The 16118-nt window shown below is 46.2% G+C and overlaps 1 protein-coding gene across 2 annotated transcripts in view; it reads right to left on the bottom strand.

Annotated features, from left to right (window-relative positions):
* Mlxip (MLX interacting protein) overlaps window positions 1-16118 on the bottom strand; it is a 75765-nt gene that overhangs the window by 32888 nt on the left and 26759 nt on the right. For both annotated transcript variants that reach the window (XR_008222044.1, XM_052755386.1), the window contains exon 2: window positions 360-466. Coding sequence is in view for 1 of the 2 variants with exons in the window: in XM_052755386.1 (XP_052611346.1) it covers window positions 360-466 (107 nt within the window). In the remaining variant the exon portion in view is untranslated. The remainder of the gene's footprint in view (window positions 1-359; window positions 467-16118) is intronic.

Below are 16118 nucleotides of genomic sequence, written 5' to 3'. Positions count from 1 at the left end.
GGAAACAGAAACTGCTCTGTGGCTCTTCCAATGTCACCTCTTGGCTACATTCTCCCAACTCTCTGAAAAGAACCCCTCACTCCTTAGGGCCCAAGTACCCAGCATGCACTATTCACACTGTGGTCAGGGACACATCTGTCCCTCCAGACTCTAGGCTTTGTTGGCTGACTCTGCCTGATGGCTGGTGAATGCCCTGGTCCCTGGAATGTATTATCATTTGGTTTCCTAGCACAGGCTGCTCAGGAAATAGTTTGCTATAGACATCTTTTAAGAGCAGGCTATAGACTCAAAGTGCTCAGGCCTCCAAGATGCAGAGCTCTGACACTGCACACCCCCTGCCAGGCTGACAACACACTTACACTGCATGTACCATGCCCGCCAGATGGCGTTGTTGAGCCGGATCTTGTCCCGCCACTGGAGCTTCAGGCCCTTGAAGTTTTTCCACTTTGGAGACACTAATTTCCCACTGGAAAGCAAGACAAAGAGGAAAGAGTCAGCAGCTCTTCAGAAAATAAAAGTGAACCCAATCATTCCAGACGCCAGAACCCTGGGTTGATCCGTTACAAGGGAGGCCTGATGAAGTCACTCCAGGATTTCTTTAGAGCATACGGGGAGGGCGGGCCACGACAATATTCAGGCTTAGAGGACATGCTGCTGCCGTGGGGGGTCAGACATGGGGTTTGTGCAGACTTGGGGCTCCTGCTTACCCTTGAAGTTTCTCATAACCAGACATTTAAACGACATGCTGCCAGGTGTGGTGGCATCCATCTTTAATCCCGACACTCAGGAGGCAGAGGCAGAGGATCGTGAATTCAAAGCCAGCCTAGGCTGCTATCAACTGACTGGAAACCTGGCTCTTTTTGCCAGGGCTCGGCTCACTTCTGTTCTCAGTCCCCACTGGCCCATCTCAAGCCATCTGAGAAAGTGATTCTTCTCAGCTGCTCAGAGCTGGCGGCTGGCACAGCACCTGGGAAACTAAACTACCACGAAGGCTGTGACACCAGGGAGCTCATGTTGCCCGTTATCAGCCTAGTCTGTGAGTGCTTTCAATTCACTGTACAAGAACTTTTTTTAGATTTATTTTTGTTGTTTTGTCTTTTTTTTTTTTTTTTTTTTTTCCAGAGCTGAGGACCGAACCCAGGGCCTTGTGCTTGCTAGGCAAGCGCTCTACCACTGAGCTAAATCCCCAACCCCTAGATTTATTTTTAAGTGTGTGTGTGTGTGTGTGTGTGTGTGTGTGTGTGTGTGTGTGTATGTGTGTGTGTGTGTGTGTGTGTGTGTGTGTGTGTGTGTGTGTGTCTTATGTGTGGGTATCCATGGAGGGCAGGAGAGGGATTTAGATCTCCTGGAGCTGGAGTTACAGGTAGTTATGAGCCATCTGATGTGGGTGGCAGGAACTGAACCCGGGTCCTCTGAAAGAGTACTCTTAACTTCTGAGTCATCTCTCCAGTACCCAATTCTAGAAGAAATCTGAGGCATACTCTGACAATTAAAGACAGCACTGACGGGGGCTTTGAGGCCAGTCTTGAGATGTCCCTGGCCTTCTGCTCGGGGTCTGACACCTGCTCCTTCCTCTTTAAGGAACTCTCCCTCCCTGGCCCCACTCTGCCTTCAGACACTGCGTTAACACCATCTGCTCTGGGCCAGTGCTGACCTCTCCTAGGCTGCTCCCTCTGATGCCGTGAGACAGTAAGGCACTATCTTTAGTTCATATGGGTACTGAAGAGCATCTATCTGAAGGCAGGTCACAGCCCTGCCCCTTCTCCAAACCTACTCAGACAGAACCGATGAGTGGCAGAGTATTTAAAAGAGGTGCCAGAGCAAGACATTCAGTGAGTCTGAAAGCTTGCCATGGAAGGAAAGTTCCCTACTGAACGCCTGGCGGAACTTTCCCTCTCCTTCCACCCACACCATCAGGGCCCAGGCTTTGATTATGTCAGACAGAGAGCTGTGGCCCCAGGAGCTCAAAGACAGCTCAGCCATTAAAAGGTAATTGCTGCTGTTCTTGCAGAGGACCAGTGTTAAGCTTACAGGACCCACATGGCGGCTAACAGCAGCCTATAACTCCGGTTTCAGGGTATCAGATGCTTGTTCTGGCTCCCATAGACACCAGGCATGCAATAAACGCATTTACAAACAGACACATAAAACACATAAAAATAAAACTGTTTTGAAAAAAGATCAAAAGAGAGCCATGACCCACCCCCTAGAGTGTCCCAGCACATCCTTTCTTTCCTTTTTTTGTTTTTCGAGACAGGGTTTCTCTGTAAAGCCCTGGCTGTTCTGAAACTCACTCAGTGCAGGGGCTAAAACTGAAGCTAAGACCAAGGAGAAGAGGGAAGGTCTCCACTGCTCCTGCCTGGCTTGCCACTCCGCTAAGGTAACACAAATGGGGCCAGTCCAGACAAGGCTGCAGACAGGGGTCAACAAAGTCACCCCTCCTTCCCATCCTGTGCAAGGCCTCCAGCAACTCCAGGCCTGGCTGGTGTGCGGTTCTATTACAAATGAAATTAAGGAACAAAACTAAACTAGACTACAAACTTCTTATTTATAACTGAAACTCCTTTCTGGTGAAGCCCAGGATTCCATGGCTGTGCCACACGCTCAGCAGAACCAGAATCTGACTGAGTACTAAGTACCTCAGAGATGGCTGCAAAGGACCTACAAAGAGCTGTAATGGGCCCCGGGTCCCAGGAAGAAACAGATGCTAGGGCCCTGTCAATATCTGTGCTGAATTAATCACAGGCTGACTTACCAATCCTCCCCGCCCCCCTGACAGGGTTTCTCTGTGTAGCTTTGGTGCCTTTCCTGGATCTCGCTCTGTAGACCAGACTGACCTCGAACTCACAGAGATCTGCCTGGCTCTGCCTCCCGAGTGCTGGAATTAAAGGTGTGCGCCACCAGGGCCCAGCCTGACCTTACCGATCTTACCTCTGCTGTGTACCTATGGAAAAGAGGGCAGTGTGCTATGACAATCTTTCTCCATCAGACTACATGGCACCTTCAGGTAGGTATCACGACGGGCATAGAAGACAGAGAGACAGATACCGAGCTATAAACAGTGTGAGGACCCCTTGCTTCTCCCCCACTGCTGGCTGAGACGTTTCTCTTGTTCAGGATACTTAGGGCAAATACAGTCCGACTTTAGCAGGGACAAACACACAGACTTCTGAACTTCCACCATCAAGATTCTGTAGCACCTCTACGGCCAGCAGATGGCACTATAGACACATACAGAAACTAGTCCAAAAGCAAACCCCAAACCTGTCCGGTCCACAGAACGGATGACGGACAGGTCCTACAGCATTGCTCATCGTTACACAGTATCAAAGGTCACAAACGGTGAAGAGAGTGGGGAATACAGCTTAAGTATTACACAATTCTGTCCATTTCTTTCCTACTGGGCCCTTTGGCACCTCAGAGGGAAGGGGAGCTGTCTATACAAGAGCCCTTCTTATACTACAAGTCTAGTTTCCCAGAAAACTAAGCAAAGCTGCTCTAAAAGACTCCACAAGGCAGCTGCAGGCCAGCCACTCCATGAGAGAGAGAACACCAAAAGCAGGTGTTCTGATCAGACTTCTGCTTCCCACAGTGACCTACAAGGACATCTCTTTCAGACAGTCCAAGCCTCACTCAGCCTTCTTTAAAAACATACCCAGATGGGGCTGGAGAGATGGTTCAGCGGCTAAGAGAACTGCTTGCTCTTCCAAAGGTCCTGAGTTCAATTCCCAGTAACCACATGGTGGCTCACAACCATCTGTAATGAGATCTGGTGCCCTCTTCTGGCCTGCAGGCATACATGCAGACAGAACACTGTATACATAATAAATAAATAAATCTTAAAAAAAAAAAACCAAAAAACAAAACCATACCCAGAAACACTACAGAAAATGTGTGAGATCACTGGCCTCTTCCCAGCACTGGGAAGCTTCTCCCAGCCCATACTTCTGAAATCTGTCCTGTGTGTCAGAGCCATGACTCCAGGAAGACTCACTTACAGGTACTCAGCCCCACCCCCACCCACTGAAAAGGCTGCCTGGGGTCTAGCTCTGACTCATCTTGGGACTGCAGGCGAGTGCAGGCCTAGAGGTGCTTTTAAACCCAGTTATTCAACAAAGGCTAATGTTCCCGTGAAGAAGTCTTCATACACTCTGCCGCTGGCTGCCCCCTTCCTAGAAGGAGGGTTCCTGACACAAAACAGGAAGTTCACAGGACAACAAAGGCCCCTCTTACATTCTGTTGTATGGAGCTAGCAAACCATGAATTCTTCAGCGGTCTGGCAAGAGACTGCTTCAGAATGAAAATTGAAGTGCAAGCCTCAAAAAGAAGGCTCTGGATAATCAAGAGAACAGGAAGGGCAGAAGTGGGTCATGGACTCTGCTCGCTGGGGTAGGAAGCAAACAGAACGAGTACAGGTTCCGATTACAGCTCTGGGTCCATTCATCTGTTCAGTTCAACCAAATTTCACTTCTTCACTGTTCCTGATGTTTCCAGGAGGAACAGCCACTGTAACACACCCCCAGCCCTAACGTGTCCTCTGCCTCACCAGTATAAAAGGAACCAGTCACAGATGGTCAGGTCTGACCTCTCCTTTCCTGCCCATGCTCACCCTGGTTGGCTACTGACCAAAAAACAAAACAAAACCACACACACACACACACACACACACACACACACACCAGCTGGTGACTTGCTTACAATCCCATCCTCAGTGTGATTAGCAATAAAGGTGTTTGCTTGTTTTGTTTTTTCAAGACAGGGTTTCTCTGTGTAGCTTTGGTACCTGTCCTGGATCTCGCTCTGGAGACCAAGCTGGCCTCGAACTCACAGAGATCCGACTGGCTCTGCCCTCCAGAGTGCTGGGATTAAAGGCGTGCGCCACCGCCGCTCGGCTAAAGGTAATATTTTGACCATCATCTGGTAGCTCATTTTATTTATTTATTCACTAGTTTTTTTCTTTGAAGTCTGGAGGCTTAAGTACAAGTCTAGATACTCCACATGAGATTTCCAGTTCGCAACTCTTCCTATTTTCCCAAATATCAATGGGCAGGCTTCACCAACACATGTGCTGCTCTAGAGAAGTTGGATGCTTCCAGAGAAAAAGTCCTGCAGAATCTGACACTTGACTCAACCCCAGGAATGAGTTATTTGCCTATTCTGCCTGTTACCTAAAGAGAAGCCCTACTTACTGACAAGTTCCCAGGGGGCTACTTTAGAGTAACTACGCAACATGAACATGCTTCTGAGAATCACCAATTTAGAAGGGCCTCCAACACCCAAGAAGACAAAACACGCAGAAAGAGTATCACAAACAGATAAAAAAAAAATCCTTGTTGTGTTCTTAATGAAATAATTTTCAACTACAAGAGATACAGACAGGCTCTTCAAAGTTTACAAAGAGACAGTCTGTGGGAAGGGTCAGAAGAACAGTAATAGCTACAATTTTCCAAAGCAGCATATGGGTGTAGGGGTGTGGGAAGAATGAGCTTAAAAAAACAAAACAAAACAAAAAAACCCTTTAATTTCTTTTCCTTTCATATGTGTGATAAAATACGTAACAAAATTTATAGTTTTAACCATTTTAAAATATGTTCAGTGCCAGTAACAACATTCACACCCTGTGCAGTCATCGTTACTATCTAGTTCCAGAACCTTCCCTGCCATCCTCAAACTGCCGGACCTATTTAGTCCCCGTCTTAGGGTTCTGTTGCCGTGAAGACACCGTGACCACGGCAACAGTCCAGAGGTTCAGTCCACTGACATCTCGGGGGGAAGCATGGAGGTGGGAAGGCAGACACGTGCTGGAGAGGCAGCCAAGAGTTCTGCATCAGGATCGGCAGTGAACAGGAAGAGAGAGTGACACTAGGCCTGGCTGGAGCATCTGAGACCCCCACCCCATGACACACTTCCTCCAACAAAGCCACACCTCCTAATAGTGCCACTCCCTATGGGCCGGTGGGGGCCATTTTCATTGAGACTACCAAAGTCTCCATTACCTCTTTCCTCAGCAACTGGAAACCACCAAATCTGTTCCCTGTTTCCACACACTTGTCTATTCTGGACATTTCATATGAATGGGATTGTTCAGTATATGGCCCTCAATGTCTGAATTCTCTTAAAATACCATTCTCAAGGTTCACCCGCACTGCAGCAATTATAGAGAATCCTTTCTTTTCATGGCTGAATCCCATCCCTTCCTACAGCTACAGCTAGAGGTGGAGCTCAGAAGTAGAGTACTTACCTAGTATACTCAAGACCTTGGGCTCCTAGTACTGCCACGGGGGGTGGGGGGAGGAAAAGGAAAAAACAAAGAAAGAGTCTACTCCTTGGTGTTGTGGAATGCTGTCCTCTGGGCACGGCACGGCCCTCAGAAATCTGAGTGGCTGACTTGCTGCACAAGGTCCTCACAAGACCGGGACCATTAACGTCCCCTTAAAGAAAGGGCAAGTGGGGAGGCTCACAAGGCAGTGCACTAAGGGCCCAGGGAGGGCTCACGAGGTGGCAGTGCAGACCCCCAGTCCCTCCCACTCCCTGAGGAGTGGGGTGGGGGAAGCAGGCCGTTTTTTGGTGGTGTGGCCACTGTAAGTATCTCCAACCAAACTCATCGCTTGACAACGTGCATGTGAGCAGAATCACATCTCCTGCTCTGTCATCAGCGCCCCATCAAGGGTGATAAACATTTGTTTACATTTCCCAGCAAAAGCCACGCAACGTATGAACAGACTGCACTCTGTTTATCCATTCATCTTCTAGTGAGGGACTATCTCAATACCTTTGAGATACAGTAGTAATTAGTATTGCCAGAAACAGACACAAACAGGTGTCTCCCTAGAAAACTCAAGTGTTCAAGTCCTGCTGCCCAACATAGCAGGGTCAGAGCTGGGTCTTTGGGGCAATGACTGGATCTTGAGGACTAGGTCTCAATCATTGGATTAATCCACTGATAAAAAGTTAGAATCAAGCCGGGCGGTGGTGGCGCACGCCTTTAATCCCAGCACTCGGGAGGCAGAGGCAGGCGGATCTCTGTGAGTTCGAGGCCAGCCTGGGCTACCAAGTGAGTTCCAGGAAAAGGCGCAAAGCTACACAGAGAAACCCTGTCTCGAAAAAACCAAAAAAAAAAAAAAAAAAAAAAAGTTAGAATGCTGGGGAATTGATGAAAATTAAGAGGGAATGTCTAGGAGGCTGGAGAGATGGTTCAGAGGTTAAGAGCACTTACTGTTCTTCCAGAGGACCTGAGTTTAGTCCCCAGCACCCACATGATGGCTCACAACCATTTGTAACTCTAGTTCCAAGGGATCCGACGCCCTCTTCTGGCCTTCACGGGTACCAGGCACACATGTGGTACATAGGCATACAAGCATGCCAACACATCCATATACATAAAATAAAATTTAAAAATTCAAAATGAGGAAGTGCCTAAATCAGTGGTTCTCAACCTTCCTAATGCTGTGACCCTTTAATACAGTTCCTCATGCTGTGGTGACCCCCAACCATAACATTATTTTAGTTGCCACTTCCTAACTGTCATTTTGCTATCTTACGAACTGTAATGTAAGTAATTGTGTTTCCCTATGGTCTTAGGTGACCCCCATGAAAGGGTTGTTTGACCTCCAAAGGGGTCATGACCCACAGGTCGAGGTCCACCGGTCTACATGGAGGAAAGTGATCTGGAGAAACCCCAGAAAGACTCTGTCTCCAGCCTCTTTCTGTCTCTCTGCACCCTGGCCACCACGAGGTGACCTTTGCTCCACCATGTCTTTCCAAACCTCTGGAAAACCTGGACCAAGCTGAGCATTTCCAAGCCAGTCCAGGACAGGGAAGAGGGGCTCATCCCTGAACTGCCATTGAGGACAACGATGGACAGAAACAACTGAGGCTTCCTGACGCGTAAGCTGACAACTCTCCCCTCACACTGTATGATATATAGTACATTCCTTTAAGCCAAAACCCCCTCCTGCAGGAGTTAATGCTGCAGGTCCATTTAAACATGGGCACAAAGCCATAAATAAAGGAACAGCAAATCGTAGGAAGAGGTTGGAAATGAGGTACATGTTCAATAAAAGAGATTAATTAAAACACAAGTATATCTACAGAGTTGAGCATTCTGAGGTAATCTAAAAAACACAAGTGTGTTGATATATAATGCTGGTATTTAGGCAAAAGTCTATATGGGGCATTGTTAAATGAAAACAAAACCAGCAATGAATTATACAGTATGCCTTCTTTTTTAAAACCATGCTGGGTATTGACCCCAGGATCTTATGCAGGTGCAATTCCACTCATGGTTCTATTTTTTTGTTGTTGTTTGTTTGTTTGTTTGTTTGTTTTTGGTTTTTCGAGACAGGGTTTCTCTGTGTAGCTTTGCGCCTTTCCTGGATCTCGCTCTGTAGACCAGGCTGGCCTCGAACTCACAGAGCTCCGCCTGCCTCTGCCTTCCGAGTGCTGGGATTAAAGGCGTGCGCCACCACCGCCCCGCTTGTTTTTGTTTTTAAGATTTATTTATGTGGCCAGGCTGTGGTGGCGCACGCCTTTAATCCCAGCACTTGGAAGGCAGAGCCAGGCGGATCCCTGTGAGTTCAAAGCCAGCCTGGTCTACAGAGCGAGATCCAGGACAGGCACCAAAACTACACAGAGAAACCCTGTCTCGAAAACAACAACAACAACAACAAAAAAACAAACAAAAAGATTTATTTATGTGTATATGTGTATGTCTGTGTGCATGAGCACGCACACACACACAGTAGAAGAGGGAGTCAGATTCCCTGGAGCTGCCTCTAGTGGGTGCTGAGACCTGAACTCAGGTCCTCTGTAAGAGCAGCAAACTCTTAACCACTGAGCCGTCTCTCTAGGTCTCCAGATACATGGGGGGGGGGGGGGGGTTGCTAATTAATTAAACATAGGAATGCATTATTTTTTAAAGTAAGGATAAAAGTCCAGGCACAGGCCATGACCTTACAGGCTTCTAGTCAATCACAGAAGGCAATTAGCCACACAGAGAGATAAACTTGTCACAAACCCAGATGGGCAGTTAGTGGTTATTAAACGCTGCCTTTAAGGAGGAGCTGAGGGATAATGTTCCATCTTGTCTCTCCTCCAGTACTCCAACTCTTTTTCTTCAAAGAGTCATTCTGTTGGCTTGTCCTGGGATCTGGGCTTGATCCAGAGGCTATTAGAGCCAAAACTAACAGGCTGCAGAGGGACAAAGGCTCATTGAGGACCAGGACATGGGGACCAGTTACCCTGAGTATAACGCAGAATCATCCTGGCACCTTGTAGCCACCTCTCCAGCAGAGGCATCTTCCATAGAAGCCAGGGAGATTCCCAGAGCCACCCTGTGTGTCTGAAACTCATCTTCCTGGGTCACTTGGAATCCTTACTTTAAATGAAGTGTAAGTGCTGTGGAGAAGTCCTGAGGCAGCAGGGCAGGAACACGGAGTCCAGATCTGTCCTACCTCAAGGGCGAGAGTACACAGGTGTGCTGGAACACATGGGTGAAGACAAGCTCACATGTGCTAAAATATTTGTGAGGATTTCTGTTTGTCCTTATATGGCAGGAGCAGGAAATTAGCATTTCCACAAGCACAAAAAGTATGGCAACCTCCGTGAAAACTTAGACAGTCTGCCTAGCCAATGGCATGATCTCACTCCATACTTTCACCCTGTCCTTTTTACTGACCTGTGGTCTTGTCCTCCACGTGCAGACGGACTACCCCAGACTCATACCACTTCTAAGCAAAAGCAGAGAGCACAGAGGCTTGAGGGGCAGGTGATATGGCCAGTGGTGGAGTACGTGCCTAGAAAGCAGAGCGGTCCATTTCTGAACAAATCACCTTCTACGACATGGTGATTCTATCCACTGAGTGGGAGCACTGGGTGGATCACACACAGGTGTGGGTTGGCACAGAGCAAGGGCTGTTCCTGTTTCTGGGGGCATTACATTCTGGCCCTTACTGGACTCACAGCTCAGCACCAGTTAAAAGTCACAGTCAAATGTTCATGCTAGAGGTGTTGTTCAGTGATAGAGCATGTTTTCAGCATGTACACGACTCTAGGTTCAGTTCCGAGTAAGAGAGTTGTGGGAGGCTTATGTACCAGGAAAGTAAATTTGAACTTAGAACCCTGGGTACTCCTAATTCCTCTAGAATAGGGACAGAACCAGTCTGGGGGGGGGGGGGGGCTCAATTTGTATCATTTGTTAAATAATTTAGTAATTAATTCACTCTCTGTAAGGCTGGGTGTGACATGAGTTCCTGTAAACCAAGCACTCAGGAGGTTCAAGCAGGAAGATGACCATGAGTTGGAGGCCAGCATAGGCCACATAAAGCAAATAGCAAGCCAGACAGGTACAGAGCAAGACCCCGTCTCAAAACAAAAAACAAAACAATAAAAAAATCTCAGCCGGGCGGTGGTGGCGCACGCCTTTAATCCCAGCATTCGGGAGGCAGAGCCAGGCGGATCTCTGTGAGTTCGAGGCCAGCCTGGTCTCCAAAGCGAGTTCCAGGAAAGGCGCAAAGCTACACAGAGAAATCCTGTCTCGGAAAAACCAAAAAAAAAAAAAAAAAAAAAAAAACTCAAGGTGAGGTCTTATAAGCTGGCTCAGAAGATAAAGGCATTTTCTATCACTAAGGACCTAGGTTGCATCTTCGGGACTCATAATTGAAGAGGAGAACTGAATCCTAAAGTTGTCCTCTGACCTCTACTTTTGTCGTGGCACACATGCACACATACCCCACCCCGAACACATAATAGTTATTTTTAAAAAATCTTAAAACCTAGGCCGGGCGGTGGTGGCGCACGCCTTTAATCCCAGCACTCGGGAGGCAGAGCCAGGCGGATCTCTGTGAGTTCAAGGCCAGCCTGGGCTACCAAGTGAGTTCCAGGAAAGGCGCAAAGCTACACAGAGAAACCCTGTCTCGAAAAACCCCCCCAAAAAAAAAAACAAAAAACTTAAAACCTACCCGTGTATTTAGCTGTGCATCTGTTTCATTTAGGAATGTCTTTTTAGGCCCTCTGTCTTATTTTTTTAATGTGGAGGACGGAGTGATGTGTTTGTTTTTTAAACATTTACTTGTGTGTATAATGTGTATATGAGCCGTCTTGCTAGTCCTACTTTCTTATTCGATTTTCCACCATCCACTGAGATGTTAGTCTTTTTTCTATTTGTAAACCTATAGTAATAATTACCATTTGTGAAGTTTCTACGAATGTTCCAGCTAGTTTCCCCCCACCCCCCTGCCCCTTTTATTCTGAGCTGGCGATTTTAACCAAGTCCTCGTGCACAGTAGGAAAATCGTCCCACTGAGCTGGCTACACACCCCGCCTGGATTTCTGATGGTCTCTGTTTTCAAAGCCGTCTTAAAAGGCTCCATATTTGCACAGTTAGATCTACTGGCCATCACCGTTCCTCTTACTGCTCCCCTCGCTGCTCACCTGCCCCATTCAGAGATTTACTTGTTCCATTTTTACACTCTTGGCCAACTCGATAGCCCTCTGATTTGTTTTTGTTTTTTTCTTCCTCACTTGTCTTTGGTTTTTCAAGATAAGGTTTCTCTGTGTAGCCATGGCTGTCCTAGAACTCACAGAGATCTGCCTACCTCTGCTCCTAAGTGCCACCATTGCCCAGCTCTTTTTGGGTTTTTTTTTTTTTTTTTTTTTTTTTTTTTTTTTTTTTTTTTGGTTTTTCGAGACAGGGTTTCTCTGTGTAGCTTTGCGCCTTTTCCTGGAACTCACTTGGTAGCCCAGGCTGGCCTCGAACTCACAGAGATCCGCCTGGCTCTGCCTCCCGAGTGCTGGGATTAAAGGCGTGCGCCACCACCGCCCGGCTCTTTTTGTTTTTTTTTTTAAATAAAATTTATTGCTGTGCGCGGGCGTGGTGTAGTGTGTAGGTGGGTGGATTTTGTCATGGCATTTTCCCGGAGGTCAAGGACCCTGGAGACTCAGTTTTCTCCTTCACAGTTGGGTGGGTTCCAGGAATCAATCTGGAGTCGCCAGGCTTGTGCAGCAAGCACCTACATCCACTAAGCCATCTTGCCAGCCCAGAGATTAGTTTTCACTTTTACCTTTTTAAAATCTTTTCAATTTTGTCAATTTTTAAAAAATACCGAATATCCACATCGAATGAAATATCAAACAACAGTGAGCATTGTAAGAAGACAATCAAAACTGGGCGATTTTACCACTTAGAGCACTGTTCACATTTTAGAGAGAAGTAAGGCATGGGAAAAGAGCTGCAATGCACGTGCGCAGGAAGACCATCCTAAGTTCAAAGTCAGCCTGGGCTACATAGTGAGTGAGTTCTAGAATAGCCTAAGACACAGCAAGATCCAGTCTCAAAAAAACAAAACAAAACCAAACAAAAACCCACAAAATCTTTCGTAGTAAAGAAGGCTGGGGGCTGGAGTGATGGCTCAGAGGTTAAGAGCACTGCTTGCTCTTCCAAAGGTACTGAGTTCAATTCCTAGCAACCACATGGTGGCTCACAACCATCTATAGTGGGATCTGGTGCCCTCTTCTGGCCTGCAGGCATATGTGCAGATGGAACACTGTATACATAATAAATAAATAAATCTTAAAAAAAAAAAAAAAAGAGAGAAGGTTGGGCTTTTGGGTAGTGATTCCAGGCCCTTGGAATGATCTGGTTGATATGAGTGTTGGGTTTGCCTGAGGCTTTAGCCACAGAACTATGTAAGTGCCTCGTCATGGAGGCTTTGGAGTGAGGACTATCAATCAGTTTCAAACTCCAGAGGAGCAGGTAACTGAAGGTACTGGTCACACCACTGGAGGGGCTGGAGGTGAAAGGTCAACAGTAGTAGTGATGCCGTCTCAGGAAAAACTGTTCTTTGATGACTCTAGGTTTTGCTCTGCTTTGGACAGGGTCATTACTAATAACTACGACTAGCCTGGAATTCCTGCCACAGCTTCCCAACAGTCCGATAATAATCTGAATCCTTCCCCCAGCAACAAACTGTAACAGTAATAGTTCTCAGTGCGTTCTCTGGGTCCTTCTATAGAACCAATCAGGACAGCTTTGCAAGTTCTACAATGCTGATTAGGCAGTATTAAAGTCAGCCTTATGAACTATTCCCTCTAATTTTACATATTTACTGAATTACAGATATGTAGTGGGTAACTGTTTAAGACACTCCGTTTGGAAGTTTGTCTTCTTCCTGGAGCATAATGGCCTGCTGGGCAAAGAACTGCCCTTACCTCAACTGTTGACAGTACGAATGCTGTCCTTTCTGGACGAGCAGGATACAAGGTAAAGTGACTACTGAACTCTGCCAAGACAGGGTAAGATGGTCTTTCTGAATTCCTCCTTCTGAAAATGGTCTGTCAGATACTCTAGGCCTGTAGTCAAATTGGATGCCCCAATGATGCTGAGAAACTTTAGGTGACTGTCCAGGCTGTCAGCTGTCTCTGTCTATTCTTATAAGATTTCCGAAAGTTGCTTGTGTGCATTTCCCGTTTTCTCAGGTATTATTATATTCCTTCTCAGGTCTTTGATGGGGTTGAAGACTAACAGTTACAATTACAATCTTCTCGTATCTTAGCTAGAACATACTAAGTACTAGATACAGATTCTTCAGGATATGACAGTTTTTTGAATAATCTCTCTAACATACCGTTTACCTATGTTCTGGACATCTCTGGATTTTAGTATGAGTCTCTCATTTGATGTTGCTCTTGTTGGTTGTAGTTCCATTTGTTTATGTCATTACCCTTTATTTTTCCTTGATAATCATTCCTATTATATATAGTTCTGTATTAGGTTAGAACTTTCTTATTTAGACTAAAGGGGGAGATGTAGTGGGTAGCTGTTGGAGCCATGCCCTGAAGCCCCGCCCCTAGTGAGGCAGCTGTAGCTGTTACACCTGCCTGTGACCTTGAGGTATCTGCCCCCGGGGCATGGCCATGGGGATCCTTAAGACCCGGGATGCATGTATGCCCTCTCTCTTGGCTACCTCATGGTTCTGGATGCTGAGATCTTGGACCAAGCCATGGGACATAGCTCAGCTTTCCAGGACCCTACAATAAATCTCCTATGGTTGTGAGTTTACCCCCAAATAAATTCCTTTGATCATTAAATAGACTCCATGGATTAATCCCATTACATATATTCAGATAAAGATGTAATATATAAACAAACTTGTTTAAACATATGAAATAATGCTTTACTTTTGTTATTTTTGAGTGTGTGGGGTGTTAGTTTGGGCTTTTTATTTTGTTTGGCTTTTTGAAACAAGGTGTCACTATGTAGCCCTGGCTGGCCTCAATTTTGGCAATCCTCCTGATGAGGACCATAATGCTCAGTTCATTGATCTGTTTCATAACTCAATTTTCACTTGTATGTCATATCTCACTATACCAATAAATATTCTTTTTATCAGTTATAGAATATTCCTATCTACATATTTGCCATAGTCTATTTAACAACTCTCCCACAGACAGAGACTTAGATGAACAGATTTTGCTACTATCAGCAATGCTGTGATGAATATTCCAGTATTTATACCTGTATGGGACTATATGACTTATCTCTAAAGTTTATTAATTCTTAGAAATGTGTCAGAGATGCAGCTAAAAAAACCAAAAATCAAAAATTCTTTGTTTTTGTTTTTTTCTGTGGTACTTTAAAACTTTCCCTATTTTAGTATTCAGTCGGAGCCTCCAGCTTGCCCCTGCACAGTCTGGGAAGGCCATTCCCGTCTCTCTCTTTCCAAACCCCAACTGCTCAAGAGTCTCTGAACAAAGGGAGGGCACCCGAAAGCCCATTCCTGGCAGCTCCTGGGCTTCCTCCTCCCCTGAAGATGCAGCTGCCCAAGTCCCCACCTAAAGTGCTCAGCTTTTGACCATACTTGGGCACAAACCCAGCTTGTGGTGGACACGTCAGCACCCCTCATCCACAACCTGTATAATCCCCCTGCTTTAGTTCAGGCATGCGGCTTCTCCAGCCTCTAGGACCGGAGAACCCACCGGGGAATTGCTTTGCTCAAATACACCTGTTGCTATACTTTTTCAATTTAGCTTGATCTGGCTTACTGCATAGGCAGAAAAAGCTATTATTGGGGGGCAAAAAACCTATTATTTAGTACTTCCTATTTTTGGTTGTTTGTCTTTTTGTTTGTTTTGAGAGAGGGTCTCACATAGCCCAGGCAGGCCTCAAACTCATACGTAACTGAAGATGATCCTAAACTCCAGATCTTCCTCCCAAATATCAGGATTGTATGTATGAATTATGAGTGGTTTCCTTTTAGTACTTTCATATCTTAAATTTTTTTAATATTAACTCTTGGATGCATGTGGAATTTAGTTGGTGGGAAAACGGAGGGATCATGCTTAAATTAGTAATTCTTAGCAATGTAATAAGTCATTCAAGGTTCCCTTCTTAATCCAGCATTTCATCCTCATGCATACCATCTTCCCACATACTTACCTGGGCCCATTTCTGGAAGTGCTCCATTGCTTATGACAATTGGACATATGGGTTGTTTTTGTTGTTTTGAGTCAGTTTTACTATGTAGTCTTGGGTGGCCTGGAACTCACTATGTAGACCAGGCTGGCCTGAAACTCACAGAGATCCTCCTGTCTCTGCTCCCGAGTGCTGGGACTAAAAGTGTGAACCACTGCGCCCTGCAGAACATGTTTTTAATGATTTCAATGTTTACATGTCATTCTGATTAACGGAAAGAAGGCAAAATCATCGTGGTTCTTTCTCCTGTCCTTGTTTGCTTACGACAGTGCCTCTCTCGCAGTCTAAGCTGCCCTCGGACTGTGGCCGCTCTACTGCCTGAAGTTTTTGAGTGCTTGAGAATACAGACATGCACCACATGCCCACCTCAACACGGTTCTTTACAGAGATGACAAAATAAATTCCGAGTGACTAACAGACTTTCTCAGTTACCCCTTCTAATTCACAGCACTTCCATAAACACACATGAAACCCTACCATAGACGCCACCCGTGGTGCTCTGAGTAAGGGCGGCCCGTGGCTCCCACACATCTGAATGCTCACTCCTCAGGGAGGGGCGCTACTTAGAAGGGTTAAGAAGTGTGGCCTTGTAGACTCAGTCCAGGCAGGTCCAGTCCGCGGGGGAGGCTTTGCCCTGGAGGAGGTGGGA

Source organism: Peromyscus californicus, unplaced genomic scaffold, assembly GCF_007827085.1.
Source record: "Peromyscus californicus insignis strain IS unplaced genomic scaffold, ASM782708v3 Scaffold_2__1_contigs__length_46816999, whole genome shotgun sequence".
Lineage (NCBI taxonomy): Eukaryota > Metazoa > Chordata > Mammalia > Rodentia > Cricetidae > Peromyscus > Peromyscus californicus.
Note: the sequence above shows the minus strand (reverse complement) of the source record. Positions and strands in the feature narration are given on the sequence as shown.